At 38.7% G+C, this 14,510-nt stretch overlaps 1 protein-coding gene across 2 annotated transcripts in view; it reads right to left on the bottom strand.

The window, feature by feature from the left end:
- The window catches only part of LOC113172924 (obscurin-like protein 1), a 31,376-nt gene that overhangs the window by 10,540 nt on the left and 6,326 nt on the right, over positions 1-14,510 (bottom strand). The window contains exons 7-22 of one of the 2 annotated variants that reach the window (XM_026376008.2): positions 14,124-14,399; positions 11,611-11,883; positions 11,430-11,513; positions 9,419-10,756; positions 8,692-8,967; positions 7,798-8,073; positions 6,932-7,210; positions 6,483-6,758; positions 5,950-6,225; positions 4,282-4,557; positions 3,867-4,139; positions 1,807-2,082; positions 1,451-1,726; positions 784-1,059; positions 386-661; positions 8-277 (exon numbers count right to left, since the gene is read on the bottom strand). In XM_026376008.2, coding sequence (XP_026231793.1) covers positions 8-277; positions 386-661; positions 784-1,059; positions 1,451-1,726; positions 1,807-2,082; positions 3,867-4,139; positions 4,282-4,557; positions 5,950-6,225; positions 6,483-6,758; positions 6,932-7,210; positions 7,798-8,073; positions 8,692-8,967; positions 9,419-10,756; positions 11,430-11,513; positions 11,611-11,883; positions 14,124-14,399 — 5,277 coding nt within the window. The remainder of the gene's footprint in view (positions 1-7; positions 278-385; positions 662-783; positions 1,060-1,450; positions 1,727-1,806; positions 2,083-3,866; positions 4,140-4,281; positions 4,558-5,949; positions 6,226-6,482; positions 6,759-6,931; positions 7,211-7,797; positions 8,074-8,691; positions 8,968-9,418; positions 10,757-11,429; positions 11,514-11,610; positions 11,884-14,123; positions 14,400-14,510) is intronic. The other variant, XM_026376009.2, reaches the window with a different exon arrangement.

Genomic DNA, 14,510 nt, shown 5'->3' with positions numbered 1-14,510 from the left:
TTCTTACCTTTGACTAAAAGACTGAAATACATTTCATCTGTGTTTACGTCACAGACATATTCTCCAGAATCTGACAGCTGCAGGGGATTAATGGTGAGCTTGTGGGTATTACCCTCACTGGAGATGTGAATGTTATCCTCGTTCAATAGTTGGCCATCTTTCAGCCACCGAACATTAGCTCTTTCATGGTTCACAATGGCACACAGTGTAACACTCTCATTTTCACTGGCTGATATGATATTATTTGCTGTTTTATTCACAAACTTGGCCGGTAGCTCTGGGAAAAAAAAGGTTTCTTATAAATTGTATGTGGATATGACATAAAATTCCTGAAACAGAAACTGCAGAAATTAGGTCAGACATGTATCAAAATGACTATTCTTACCTTGCACATCAACAATTGTAATCAATTTGTCATCGACGGCATCACAAATGTATTTTCCAGAGTCTGATGGCTCAAGTCCAGAGATCACCAGCTTCCTCACAACATCATAGCTGTCAATTTTTATACGACTGTCTGGTTTCAGTATTTTGCCATTCCATAACCACTGAACAGTTGCATTTGGCCGAGAAACTTCACACTCTAAAATAAGTTCATCCCCTGCTACCAGGATATGGTGCTCCGGGTTGCCTGAGTTCCCAATGATCTGTACTGGAGGCTCTGAACATAGAAGACACAGTGCTTGTTATTGCTTTCCCAAGTAAAGGAAAGTTGGACAGCATTTAAAGCATTTGTTACTATCCATATGATAACTTCTCACAGACACAACATAATATGATTACCTTTAACAGTGATATAGAAGACCATCTTATCATCCACCGCATCACAAGTATACTCCCCTGAATCCTCGAGCCCAGCATTTAGGACAACCAGAGATCGGAAAACACCTTGCTCCTCACTACAGTATCGCTCATTGTCATCAATGAGCTGATTGTCTTTGTACCAACTGACTGTGACATTGGATCTTGAGAGTTCGCACACAAGAATAATATCGTCTGACACAAAGAACTGCTTTTCTGTTTTTGCTTGAGTTTTTCCAAGAATTTTTACAGGCAACTCTGAAAATGAACAAAAAAAAAAAAACAAAACAAACATTTAATTTACAGTTGAAAAAAAATCTCTTGAAAACATAAAAAAGAACTCTGGAACGTCAAGTGTGTTTTGTCAGGTGGGAGCAGCTATTTATTTCAGGTGGTTCAACGCCACTTTGCACCTTTGTTAATGTGGCCAAAGTTGATGATCCATTCTAAATGTGCATTGTCATTTCTTTGGCTAGGTGTAAAATTTGTTAGAATATGGGGTAGATTATCACCTGTGCATGACGTGCCCTGTTTATGCTGAAGCATAAAGTATTGATTTGAATTTGCTGTGTGCTTCTAAAATGTCTTTTAGGACACCACAGCATTAAAACAGTTATTTGAATGTATACCTTTGTATATGATAACCTACCTTTCACTGCTACGTGGAAATCCATCACATCATCCTTTGCATCGCAGACATACTGCCCAGCATCTTCCACAGTTACAGAGTGAATGGTTAATTGACGCATGACACCATCCTCAAGGATAGTGACATTTCTGGAGTCTTCTACTTCTTCCCCGTTCTTCTTCCAGATGACCTCGGCATTTAATCTTGAAACCTCGCAGTCTAGAACTAGAGATTCACCAGCCACTTTCTCTAGTCTACTTGCCATCTTTCTTGGACGTACAAAGCGAACAGGAGGCTCTACACATTAAGAAGATTTTGTGTTAGAAATGGATAAACACTGACATGGCAACACATTTTTCTCAATGTTCTTGTTTTACCTGCTATGTTTACAAAGAACGTCATGGAGTCGTCTGCTGTGTCACATACATATTCTGCTGAATCTTTGACAGTAGTTTCAGGTATAATAAGTCTTCGGTAGACACCATCTACCTCTAGGATAAGGTTGTCATTCTCTTCCACTTCAAGTCCGTCTCGATACCAGCGCACTGCTGCATTGGGCTGAGAAATCTCGCAGCTCAGTACCATCCTCTCAGAGGTTTGCTGACACAGTTCCATTTGTGACTGACTTGGGGATACAATTCGCACTGGAGGTTCTAGAAATGGACATTTTGACCCAATCGTTAGCTTATAAGTTTAATGAATACAACAATATACGTATATGCATCATCAAGGTGTCAAGTTGACAAAATGTACTGTAAGTCACAAATCACTAACAAGGAGTACTACAGATACACTCCCCTCCAATAGTATTGGAAAAAATAGGCGAATTTCTTAGCTTTTGCTGTAGACTGAAAACATTTGGGTTCCACATCAAAAGATGAATATGATACAAAAAATCAACATTTCAGCTTTCATTTCTAGCTGTTTCGGCCTGGATCCAATACACAGAAGATAGCACCTTTTGTTTGAACCCATCCAGTTTTCTTGTGAGCAAAAAAAAAGCTGTATCCTATCCTACAGTGATTGTTCCAACAATAAATAGCACTAAATATCTATGCTCAGTTTAAGATTTGGTTCATTCTGTTCAGACTGCATTTATAGTAAAGAGGTTTAACCAACATGAAAACCAGAGAAAAACAAGCAATTGTGAATCAAGTATAACCACTCGAAGAAGAAAGAAACCACTGGAGTACCAAGTAACAGGTAGACGAAGATAAACAACAGCAGTTGACGACAGAAACATTGTGAGAGCTGTAAAGAAAGACCCTAAAACAACTGTTAGTGACAGCAACAACCTCCAGAGGACAGGAGTGAAGGTATCACAGTCTACTGTTTGCAGAAGACTTCGTGAACAAAAGTACAGAGGCTACACCAGATGCAAACCACTCATTAGCAAGAAGAACAGGAAGACCTGGCTGGAATTTGCCAAAAAGTACAGAATTGTTTTGTAAACTTTTTTTAAAAAGTTTTGTAGACTGATGAAACAAAGATTGATTTGCCAAAGTGATGGACAGACTTAAGTTTAGAGAAAGAAAGGATCTGCGCATGACCCCAAACATACAAGCTAATCTGTGAAACACAGTGGAGATAACATCATAGCTTGGGCTGCATGGCCTCTTCTGGGACAGGCTCATTAATCTTTATGCTAATGTAACACGTGATGACAGCAGCAAAATGATCTCAGAGTCTACAGAAATATTTTGTCTGCCAATTTAAAGTAAGATGCATCCAACTGGTTAAGAGATCTTTCATCAAGCATCATCAAGATAATGACCTAAAACACACAAAGGAATTCATCAAGGGCAGGAAGTGGAAGATTTTAGACTGGACAAGTCAGTCTCCAGACTAAAACCCTAGAGCATGGTTTTACCTGCTGAAGAGGAGACTGAAGGGAGTAACCACCCAAAACAAACAACTGAAGCCTGGAAAAGTATCACAAAGCATTGCAAAGTTTGGTGATGTCAGTGGGTCACATGCTTGATGCCGTTATTGCAAGCAAAGGATTTGCAAATAAATATGAAGTTATTTACTTTATTCTATTTTAAGTCTAAATGTTTAAATAGTTTTGCTCACATGAAAAATAGGTGGATTTAGACAAAAGGTGCTATCTTTCAAGTTGTGTATCACACAGTATATGAAATCTTTTGTCTGATATCTGTGAGTGTATGTATTTTTATAACTTGCAGGACTGTCTTTGGATAAATCTGACAAACATTTGACAAAAATTAAAACACGCTTGTCCACTTTAGGTAGCAGTAGGCTAGATGTGAGGAGATAAAAAATTATGAATGCCTTGCCACTGCAAACACTGCCTTTCAAGAAATTCAAAGATGACAACTTCTATAAAACCAACAACTTCCATTCTAATGCCTTAAAAAACATGATCTACCCACCATTGTACTTTTTGTACAAACATTAATTGTATCAGGGATTTTACCTGTAATGCTAAGATGAAAGAATATTGAGTCGTCATCTGTATCACAGACATATTCTCCTGAATCTTCAACTCCACTAGAAAGAATCTTCAGTCTTCGATAAGGACCTTCAATCTTGAGTTTGATGTTCTCACTCTCTTGCAGCTTCTGGCCATCTTTATACCAGCCGACAACACCATTGGGACGAGACAGTTCACAACTCAGAATAATTTCCTCCGGGACGTGACGGTCAAGATGGACATCTTCTTTGGGGTAGATTATCATCACCGGAGGTTCTTTGGTGAAAGGACATATGAAAATGAAGGATTATCTGTACATTCCTTTTTACATTTAAACTCAGGCAAAGTAAATTGAAAATGTAAAATGTTTATGTAATTTAGTTTTATAATGTAGTGTCAATTAAATACATGTCATTACCTCGTACATTAATCTTGAAGATTAAAATGTTATCTCCTGCACGACATGTGTATGTGCCTGCATCGGACAGTTGAACTGAATGTATAGTTAGATTTCTTTTGGTGCCCTCAGCTTGCACTGTAACGTTCTTTCTCTGTTGGATTTCAGTTCCATCTCTGTACCACTGGACAACACCATTAGTCCTTGATACTTCGCATGACAGAACAAGCTGCTCATTTTCCACAACACTCTTGAAAAGATCCTCTTCTGACATCTCAGCAAATGTTACCGGTGGTGCTGTGTAAAACAGTACACAAAAGAAGTAAGTTGTTGTTCCAAGGTAGCATTGGTTTATGCTCATGCTTTCAGTCGCTGTAAGGTCAGGTTTTCACAGCTTAGACATGCTGATCTAAAGGCCTACTATGACAGCTTCTCACAGACACACTAATAATGTGTTAATGCTGATAGTGTTAACTTAGTTTTGAATCAACGTTAACTGAAGCAGTGCACTGATGTAATGCAGTTATACCCCAATTTTGTTGGGAGGAAACAGCAAAACTCTTCACAATTCATGCTATTTTTTCAGACACTTGACTTAAATGTGAAGCAAGTATATGAAAAACAACTAAATGTTTGATGAAATTAAGACAACTAGAAGGAAATCAGCTACAATGAATATGATGATGACCAGGTTTTGCTTTCTTTGTAGATATTACAGTTAATGAAGGTGTATAAGTCTCTGCAAAGACATCTAGCCAAGAAAAAACTCAGCATATCACCTTTCACCTCCACACAGAAATCGTTGAAATCTGAATCATCATCAGTTTTACAAGTGTACACCTCAGAGCATGACGATGTGGCCGATTTCATAACCAGCTTCGCCTTGTTAACCTCTGAATCGATGTTTATTCCTGACTTTGGCAAGAGTTTTATTCCATCCTCATAACAATTGGTCTGGCTTGCAGGGTCTGAGATGTCACACTGCAGTTTTTTCAGGCTGCCTGCTTCAACAGACTTGTTCTCCTCAGCCTCTGGAACAGCTGAGAATCAAACTGGTGCTATAGCAATTTCAAGTCATTGAACAGTAACCAGATAGTTATGCTATGGTATGCAACATACTTAGATAAACAGCCTAAAGATGGCAAAACTTGAGTGGGGTATCCACCTTTTTATTATAGCAAAGTTTGTACCTTGTACTGTGCATGTACAATTTGTGCATCTAACAATATTGAAACGTACTTTACGTTTGTTTTTGAAATTGTAGTTATTTATACAGAACATGTACACCCCTGTTTCTCTTTCAAACCAGGGGAGCTGCAGTTTCAATGAGCCAGTGAGTGTGCAGGCTATTGTCACAGAGTTACAGATTTTTTTGACTGAAAACAGTTGCTTGTTGAATTGAACCACAGTAAATGCTAAAATAATATTGAGTAGTTTTAGGCTACCACCAGGCAAATACCACTTTCCTCTTCTAAAGAGAAACAATTAGCCTATTTAGACAACACTGGCACTAAGGTGAGCTGCACATCATCTTAAATTTATATCCACCAAAATCATAGGAGGTACATATGTAAGCATCAGTACAGTTCATCTTAGAATATTGTAAATTGTAGCCTAAACTGGACTAGTAGCCAAGCATTACTTGAAAGAAGTTAGTGATTCTGACAAAGCTCAAAATACTTAGATCACCTGCAACATCCACCTTGAATTCTATATGGTCATCTGCGGCCTCACAGCTGTACACCCCAGAGTGTCTGACTTCTGCTGATTGAATTACCAGGGCTCTCAGTTTTTCATTGTTTTGTATTTCATATTCACTCTCTGGAAGTAGCTGTTCTCCATCCTTGTGCCAATAGACTTGGGCAGCTGGCTCTGAGACTTCACATTGTAGCGTAATTGGACAGCCTGTCTCAACAAATTTGTTTCTTGTGACCTCTGGAAGTGCTGAAAACCTCACAGGAGTAGCTGGGGGTATTATAAGATTTACAGAGAACTGCCGTCAAACCATTGTTTAACAAATAGTGTGGTGCATATCAAACTTTTGGGTTCAGTTATTTTAGTACATTAACTGGTGGGTGCTCTGTGTTTTTACACTTATGAAATTTAAAAATCTACTAACTAAATCTAGTTAGTCAGAAAAGTCTGGAGTTTAAGGTAATTAAGGAATTTTTTTCTGTTATACTTAGAAGCTCTTTGAATTAAAGTAAGTATGAGAAAATCACCTTCGACATCCACATTGAATGTCACCACATCATCATCGAGGCTACAGCTGTAGACGCCAGAGTCAGAGACCTTAGCTGAATGAATCATTAGTTTCCTGACGCTGCCATCTCTTTTCATATCAAGGCCTGTTTTGCAAAAAAGCTCCACCTCATCTTTAAACCAAGAAACCTGGGCAAGAGGCTCTGAGACTTCACACTGGAGAGTAATTGGACAGCCAATTGCAATCATCTTGTATTTTTCTGACAGTGCCATTGGCATGATCTTTGGTGATTGGCCTAAGAGAAGGGAATAACAAAGATTTTGAATATGAGATGAAGTTACTGTCAGTGGACAGAACAAGCTGCCCAGCCAGCAATACCATGAACAAGAGCAATTCAAAACCTCTCGCACCATAGAATAAAATGGATGTGCTATGTATGAGATGATAGCAAGGATAGAAATAAATCACCTTTTACAGCCACTTTAAATACGAGAGCGTCATCTGATGTTGAACATTTGTAGATGCCACTATGTATTCTTTCAGCAGACTGGATGAGTAGTGTCCTTTTCAGACCTTCTGACTGAATTTCCACATTATTTTGTGGCAGGAGTTTCATCCCATCTTTGTACCAGTCGACATGAGTAGAAGGATCATGGGAGAGTTCACAACTGAGGACAATGGGAGTGCCTTCTTGGATGTTCTTGTTCTTGTCAGTCTCTTGAATGTCTGAGAACTTCACAGGGAGTGCTATAGATATTCCAAAAAGAATTACAAAGAATTTCAAGACAGGATGGCAAGTCCTTTAGAATCACCCCTGACACCGAACATAAATAAACAACTGACATAACAAACATGACACGAAAATAAATGATAAAAGAGCAGAATTGCTGACATAAAATGCACAGACAAAAATAAACAGCTAGGACATAACCAAGAAGGTGCGACTGTAGTTTATGGTAAAGGAGCCGTCTTCAGTTAGTGCCTTTTATAAGAGAAAGATATAAAAGATACAAATGCTAATATTTCTATGTTAGTGTAGATGCATAAGAATAATAAGAGACTGAATTTCTAGTAACAGACAATCCTATATTCATTAGAACTTTTGTTATAAAGTTGAATCATGCATGTGAAGGAGTCGTTTTTTTTTTTAAAATAGACATGTTTCATCCATTTGCAGAAGATTTATGTTTTTCTATTTCTGAAAAGTGGTTGACCAGATTTGGAAAGCAGAAAGTCAACCCTTTTCTGATAAATGTGAATTCATCTACCTAACAGCTGTTCTAGTTAGTTGGCAGTGCAAACAGTGAAAGCACTACAGAGCTTCTGAGCATCACCTTTTACTTCCACAGCAAACTGGATGTCGTCATCCTTTGACTCGCAACGGTATACCCCAGTGTGAACCTGCTGTGCAGATGGGACAACTAGACTCCTAAGATTTCCCTCTGACTGGATGTCTACTCCACTTTGAGGTAGGAGCTTTGTTCCATCTTTGTACCAATTGACTTGTCCAGTGGGGTCTGACAGCTCACATTGAAGAGCAATGGGACAGCCCGCCATGACTGTCTTTTTATGGTCTGCATCAGCTATAGCCGAAAACTTCAGGAGAGGAGCTACAGAATTGAATGTCAAATAGAACTTGTCAATAAAAAAGACATTGTTATTGATACCAAATGATGCTAAGTACAATTCTGAAACCAAAGCCTTCATCTTAAACCATTAAAAATATGAATACTTTATCTAACAACATTGGTAGCAAAGGTTGATAGCAACAGTTAAACATTCAAAACTTAGTAGTTTACTTCATGCACAAGGAGCAAAGTTTTAGTTTTATATACACAGTGTTTTTTGTTTAGTTGTAGTAAATTATAAACTGTATATATTTTTTCTAAAGTTTGGTATTCGCTTCAACAATTATAGGATCATTAAGGCGAGAGAGTCTTATTTCTATTTTGCAAAATGGGTAAAAAGTGTACCCTGCCAAACTGGGGGGGACGTTTAAGCACCTTTATATTTTTTCACTATTATTAACAACCAAATATTTTATTAACATCACTTAATCACTGCTAACTATTAACATTAACGTTGAACTAAACTTTAAATTTGATACTGCAAGCTACCTCTGCCCTAATTGGCTAATGTGTAGCCCTGAATGGCTAAATTTATTACATGTGTGTGTGTGTATGTGTGTGTATATACATATACACATTACACATTATATATTTTGTCACCTTTAACATCCACATGAAAGTGCACTGCATCCTCTGTTGCCTTGCAGCTGTAAATCCCTGCATGAGTCGGCATCGCTGACTGGTAAGTCAGTGTTCTTATGGAACCCTCTGCCAGCATGTCTTGCCCCTCTGTTTCACGTAGTTTCATTCCATCCTTGTACCATGTAACTTGAGCGTTAGGATCAGATATCTCACATCGCAGGACTATAGGTTCACCAGCTTCAACAGATTTGTTCCTCTCAGCCTCACAAATGTTTGCAATAGTCACAGGTGGAGCTGGGGATGTTTGAGGTAACATCAAAAGAAAATTGCGTCAATATGACTGACTACACCAAAAATTATGCTTTCAAACAACAATTAGCAAACTCTCAAATCAGGATTAGTCATGCCAATACATCTTAAGAGTTGTATTTTATAAGTCATTATACAAAAAGTATGTCTTCGTGTTACATTAGTAATCTAACAAGATCTAACAAGTACTGTATCTTTGGTTAGACTAGATAGGCATTCGAGTTAGGATTTGAAACTAATCTATTTACACTTTTCTATATTTTTAATATTACTTACAGAAAGTAAGTAAAGAAAGTAATTTTAGGATGAACAAAATCAAGTAAATGCAGAAATTGTCAAAATGTCAAAGATTGCAAAAAGCAATCTCTTCATTTTACACAATGTCAACATTGTGCCCGTCCATTTTTTGTTTGATAAAGCTAACCATTTAAATCACCTTCAACAGCCACCTTATTTGCAGTAACACTGTCACTCCAGTGACTATCACATGTTCTTGATAAATAGATCTCTTCTGATTGGACAGTAGATGCTTGCTTGATATAGTATGGCTCTGCAAACTGGGTAGATGATCTTTGCTTAGAGTTAAATGTGTTGTCTATTTGGTCTCCTGTGGTATCCGTGGTATGATGGCACTCTGCTTGGACCGTTGTGGGCCACATGGACTGATGCAGCACATCTGAATGGCCAGGTACTGCTTGTTCCCTGTGATATAGGTCATCAAACCTTATATATGCAGGCTGTTGCAAGTTGTAATGCTCCCTTGGTTGGACAGTTTCTGGCTCTTTTAAATTATCCAAGTCCAGTGATTGAGAAAATGTTGTGTTAGGGAAGTCGAAGAGCTTCTCTGACTCTAGGGGTCTGTGTAACTCCTCTAATTGCTCAGTTGCAGTCCATGAGGAGTTACATGGGCCCTCTGAATTAGCTGTTTTAGGGTGTAAGCAATCAAGAGGCTTCTGTGAAAGAACTTCTGCCATCTGTATGGAGCTACAGAGCTCCTCTGATTGGACAGTGGTCTGAAAGGATTTTAAGGGCTTCTCTGACTGGACAGTTGTCTGTAAGGATTTAATTGGCTCCTCTGTGTAGACAGTTGCAGCATAAAACAGTGGATTGGACTCTTTGTATTGGAGAGTTTCAGTTTTTAAGGCGTTACAGAGCTTGTCTGGTTTGACTGTTGAAATCTGTAAGTTGCTAGTAAGTTGCTCTGAATGGGTAGCTGGTGACTGTAGGGGTCTAACTACCTCTGACTGGATTCTTGACATCTGTATTGACCTATGTAACTCTTCTGATTGGACAGTTAGAGTGTTGAAATTTGATTTGTCAGTTGCAGTTTGTAGAAAATTGCAAAACTCATCTGTCTGGACAGCCGTCTGTAGGGAATTATCAAGCTCTTTAGATGGAGCTTCTGCATGCTCTACATGGCAACATAATTCCTCACCTTTATTTGTGGTGTGTTTAGTGTAACAGTGTGTGTCAGACTGAATTTCTGCTGACTCAACAGTACTACAAAATACTTGAGATTGTCCAGTTGTTTGTTGATTGTGGGAGAGTTCCTTTGGCTTTTCAGTTGTAATCCTGTCAGCCATATATTCATGTGTCGACTGAGCAGTTGAAGGTGGCCTATGCCTAGAATGGTCTTCATATGTCTGAGTATCTCCACTCTTGCCATCGATGATACCAGATTTGCATTTTGAGGAAGTGCAGATAACCTCAACAGGACAAGCATCTTCAGGTGACTCGTTCTTCTCTTGGTCAGAAGAGAGCCTTGGCGATGTAGCTATAAGCATTGTGATGTACACAGAGAAAGGTTTTCAGTGGTTGATGGTCTCAATACTTCTTCTCATAACAGAATTTTACATCAGTGTGGGTTAGCATGGAGTTATGGGATAATCCATTGCAAAGACAAATAAGAAAGTCGACCAGGTTTGGTCTGAGATTGAGTTCCTACGATTCCCCCCTTCAACTGACTCTGTATATTGTTATACTATCAATCTGTGGACTAACATCGTAACAAAAATAAAAGTATATAAATTTTCTTGTCTCTGATAAGAGTTCATTGTCATTGCAACGGGGAGAGGTTCGGGCCAGCAATGTGAATTAGAGGATCTGTTGATGGATAAGACAGAAGATGAACTCAAAGAGTTGTAAGCTGCTTGTTACAAGTTAAGATGGCTGTTAAAATGAAGAATGAATTGACAAACACAACATATATATTAGTATGAGCAGCAGCTACTCAGCTACTAAACACCGACACATTTTAATAAAGAGCCAAAAACTGCAGAAAATGACATGAGGCCATGGATGATAGTGTGACAAAAAGCAAATTTCTAAAGAAAAAAAATGATAGATGCCTCAGATGATTGAACTAACAATGAAATACACCACTGCTGTTAGTGGCATTGATGTGCTGGGTTAACATGGATGACTGATGTTCAGATATATCAAATCACCTTTGACATCCACAGTGTATTGGGCAGACGCATCAGCTATCTCATCAATCTCACCAATCTCATCACGATAGTGATACTGCTTTGCTGTTTGGACAAAGCCAAAGAGAAAACAATGAGCCGAGTGATAACTTCACACAGGTAACTTAATTCTTGATTGTGCAGGTGCATTTTGGAACACCACCTGTCATCTTCACATCTAACTGTGCCCCACCAGATGTTTCAAAGTCAATCTGCTCATCACCAGCCATTTCATTTGACTGGAGGGGCCCGCCTTGGCTGCTGCTCTGTGATTCACAGTCAGATTCCTTTTTTGGGTAGATCTGGGTTCCATCTTTGTACCAACAGGCTTTGGCAATGGGATCTGAAATCTCAAATTGCTGAACAATTGGGCAGTGCACTTCAGCAGACTTGGTCTTCTCAACATCAGGACTAGGCAGATATGTTGCAGCTGGCACTACAGGCAATTATTGGGGGAATAATTTCAGCATGTTATCAATGACATACTGTCACAGATAGCAGCTCTGCATTTTAACAAGAAGGCAGACTAAAAGCTACATTAAGGGTTAGTCATGACTAACACAGAAAACACTTTTACAAAAGAAATCACCTTGATTTTTTACTATCAATTGGGCAACATCATCTGCTGTTGCACAATAGTATGATCCAGAGTTGGAAGGATGAGTTGGTTGAATAACAAGGTTCTTCTTGATGCCTCCCATTTCAAAATCAGGCTCTCTATTAGAATCACATTCTTTACCCCTCTGCCAAGACTCCTGGATGACAGGGTCTGAGGTTTCACATGTTGGTTCAGTGAGGCAGGCTGCTTCAAGTGACTGCGTCTCCACAATGTCTGGTGTGGCTGACATTGGCAACGTTGGAGCTAAAGATGATGATTCATATTGTGATTATAACATTTCATGTTTAGACACTAATTAAGAAAGGGGTTATTCCCCAAACAGGGGAACTAATCTGTCTAGTTTGAGGAATTACACAGGTATTTTTATTCAGTCAGTAGAGATTAGTTTTACCAACCAAAAACAGTTACATTTCACAAGACAACACCACCTGAACACAGACAGACAAAAATGCATATTTTAAATATTAGTTGCATCTAGTCACCAGAAAGCTCTAAGAATTGCTTTCTCATACAAAAGATTTGATTAAAATCACCTTTAATATCCACAGTGAAGTGGATAGCGCCATCAGATGTTTCACAGCTGTATAGCCCTGAGTGCAAGAGCTCAGCGGATGGGATAATGAGTCTTCGCAATATGCCAATACTTTGTATTTCCCAGCCATTTTGTGGGAAGAGCTTTACACCATCTTTATACCAGCAGACTGGTACAGTGGAGTCTGCAACTTTACATTCCAGCTCCAAAGCTTTGCCCGCTTCAAGTGACTTGCTTCTCTCAACGTCAAAGATAGTAGAGTACGTCACTGGTATAGCTAGCATTGGGAATTTAGGACAGCTAAATAAAATCAAGACTGTGGAAATGGATATCTTTCAATAATGTAACTGCTGAGCACAAGATGAAAAGGGCTTTGGAGACTTTGAATTCATAGAGAGCCACAGCAATCACAAAACAATTGATCATAAATAGTAACAGTTAATAGTTGTTTAAGCTTATGTGCATGAAGCAGTCCTTCACTCATACATACATACATTAGAAGCAGGAATTATTAGTTGCATCTAAAAAGATGAGGTGGGGTTATGAGATGAAAGCACATGATAAAAAATGCAAAGTCACCTTTGATCTCCACTTGAAACTCCACAGTATGATCCTGTGTAGTGCATCTGTACACACCAGAGTGGCAGAGCTCTGCAGACTGAATAACTAATGTCCTTGTGTTGCCCTCTGAGTGGATTTCTAATGCAGAGCTTGAAACGAGCTGCATTTCATCCTTGTACCAGCAAACATGGGCCTCGGGATCCGATACCTGACATTGGAGTATAATTGGGCAGCCTGCTTCAATCAACCTGGTCCTCATTTCTTCAGGAATGGTTGAGAACTTCACAGGTGGAGCTATAGATATGTTTGAATCTTATGTCAAATTAATCTCATGCTAGCCATTTAGATTATTCACCATAATTGAAACAATTTGTTAAGATGTTGCAATGCAGTGAAAGAATTTAATAGAGTAGCTGAATTTTAATTTGAAGTGTTAAGAAGAAAGTCAACATACAAGATTTCCATAAGAGTTAGTTGCTTTGCTCGGAATGAACTTATTAATGTTTCATATTGCTTAAGGCAAAACAAATCACCTTTGATGTCCACAGTGAACGTGATGGTGTCACCCTTTGTCTTGCAGCAGTATAACCCACAGTGGAAAAAATCAGCTGAATGGACAATCAGTTTTCTCACCAAGCCTTCAGTTAGAATTTCCACTCCATTTTGTGGATGGAGCTTTGACCCATCTTTGTACCAGTGCACCTGGGCAGAGGGGTCTGAGAGCTCACAATGCAAAACAATGGGGCAGCCTTTTTGGATGGTTTTGTTCCTCTCATCATCTGGAATTGCTGTAAACCTCACAAGAGGGGCTATGGATATTTAGATGTTTTAATCGATCATTAAATTGTGAAGATTATATATTTTGACATGTCATAGAAAAAAGACTTAATGCAGAAAGGCAGTAAAAGTAACTATCAAGGGGTTAGTCTCACAACCAGAACTATAAGAAACTCTCATCACTCACCCTCTACTTCCACATTGAATCTGATGACATCATCTATGGCATCACAGCAATAGACTCCTGAATGTGAGAACTCTGCTGATTGGATGACAATTCTTCTCATGTTGCCCTCTGACTGGATATGAAGACCCTCCATTGTTTGTAATTCCACCCCATTCTTGTACCAGTGCACCAGAGCTGTAGGGTCTGACAGCTCACAGTAGAGTACAATGGGGTTCCCAACTTCTACAAATTTGTTTCGATCCATTTCTGACAGTGGTGAAAACTTGACAAGAGGCGCTGTAAGTGTAACAAAAACAATTATTAAGGTATAATACTTTATAATAATACTTTAATACTATATAACGAACACTTAGAATAATGAACTTAAAGATATAGTGCATTAGTGTT

Source organism: Anabas testudineus, chromosome 21, assembly GCF_900324465.2.
Source record: "Anabas testudineus chromosome 21, fAnaTes1.2, whole genome shotgun sequence".
Taxonomy (NCBI): Eukaryota; Metazoa; Chordata; class Actinopteri; order Anabantiformes; family Anabantidae; genus Anabas; species Anabas testudineus.
The sequence above is the reverse complement of the archived record's forward strand: the minus strand, read 5'-3'. Positions and strand labels throughout refer to the sequence as shown.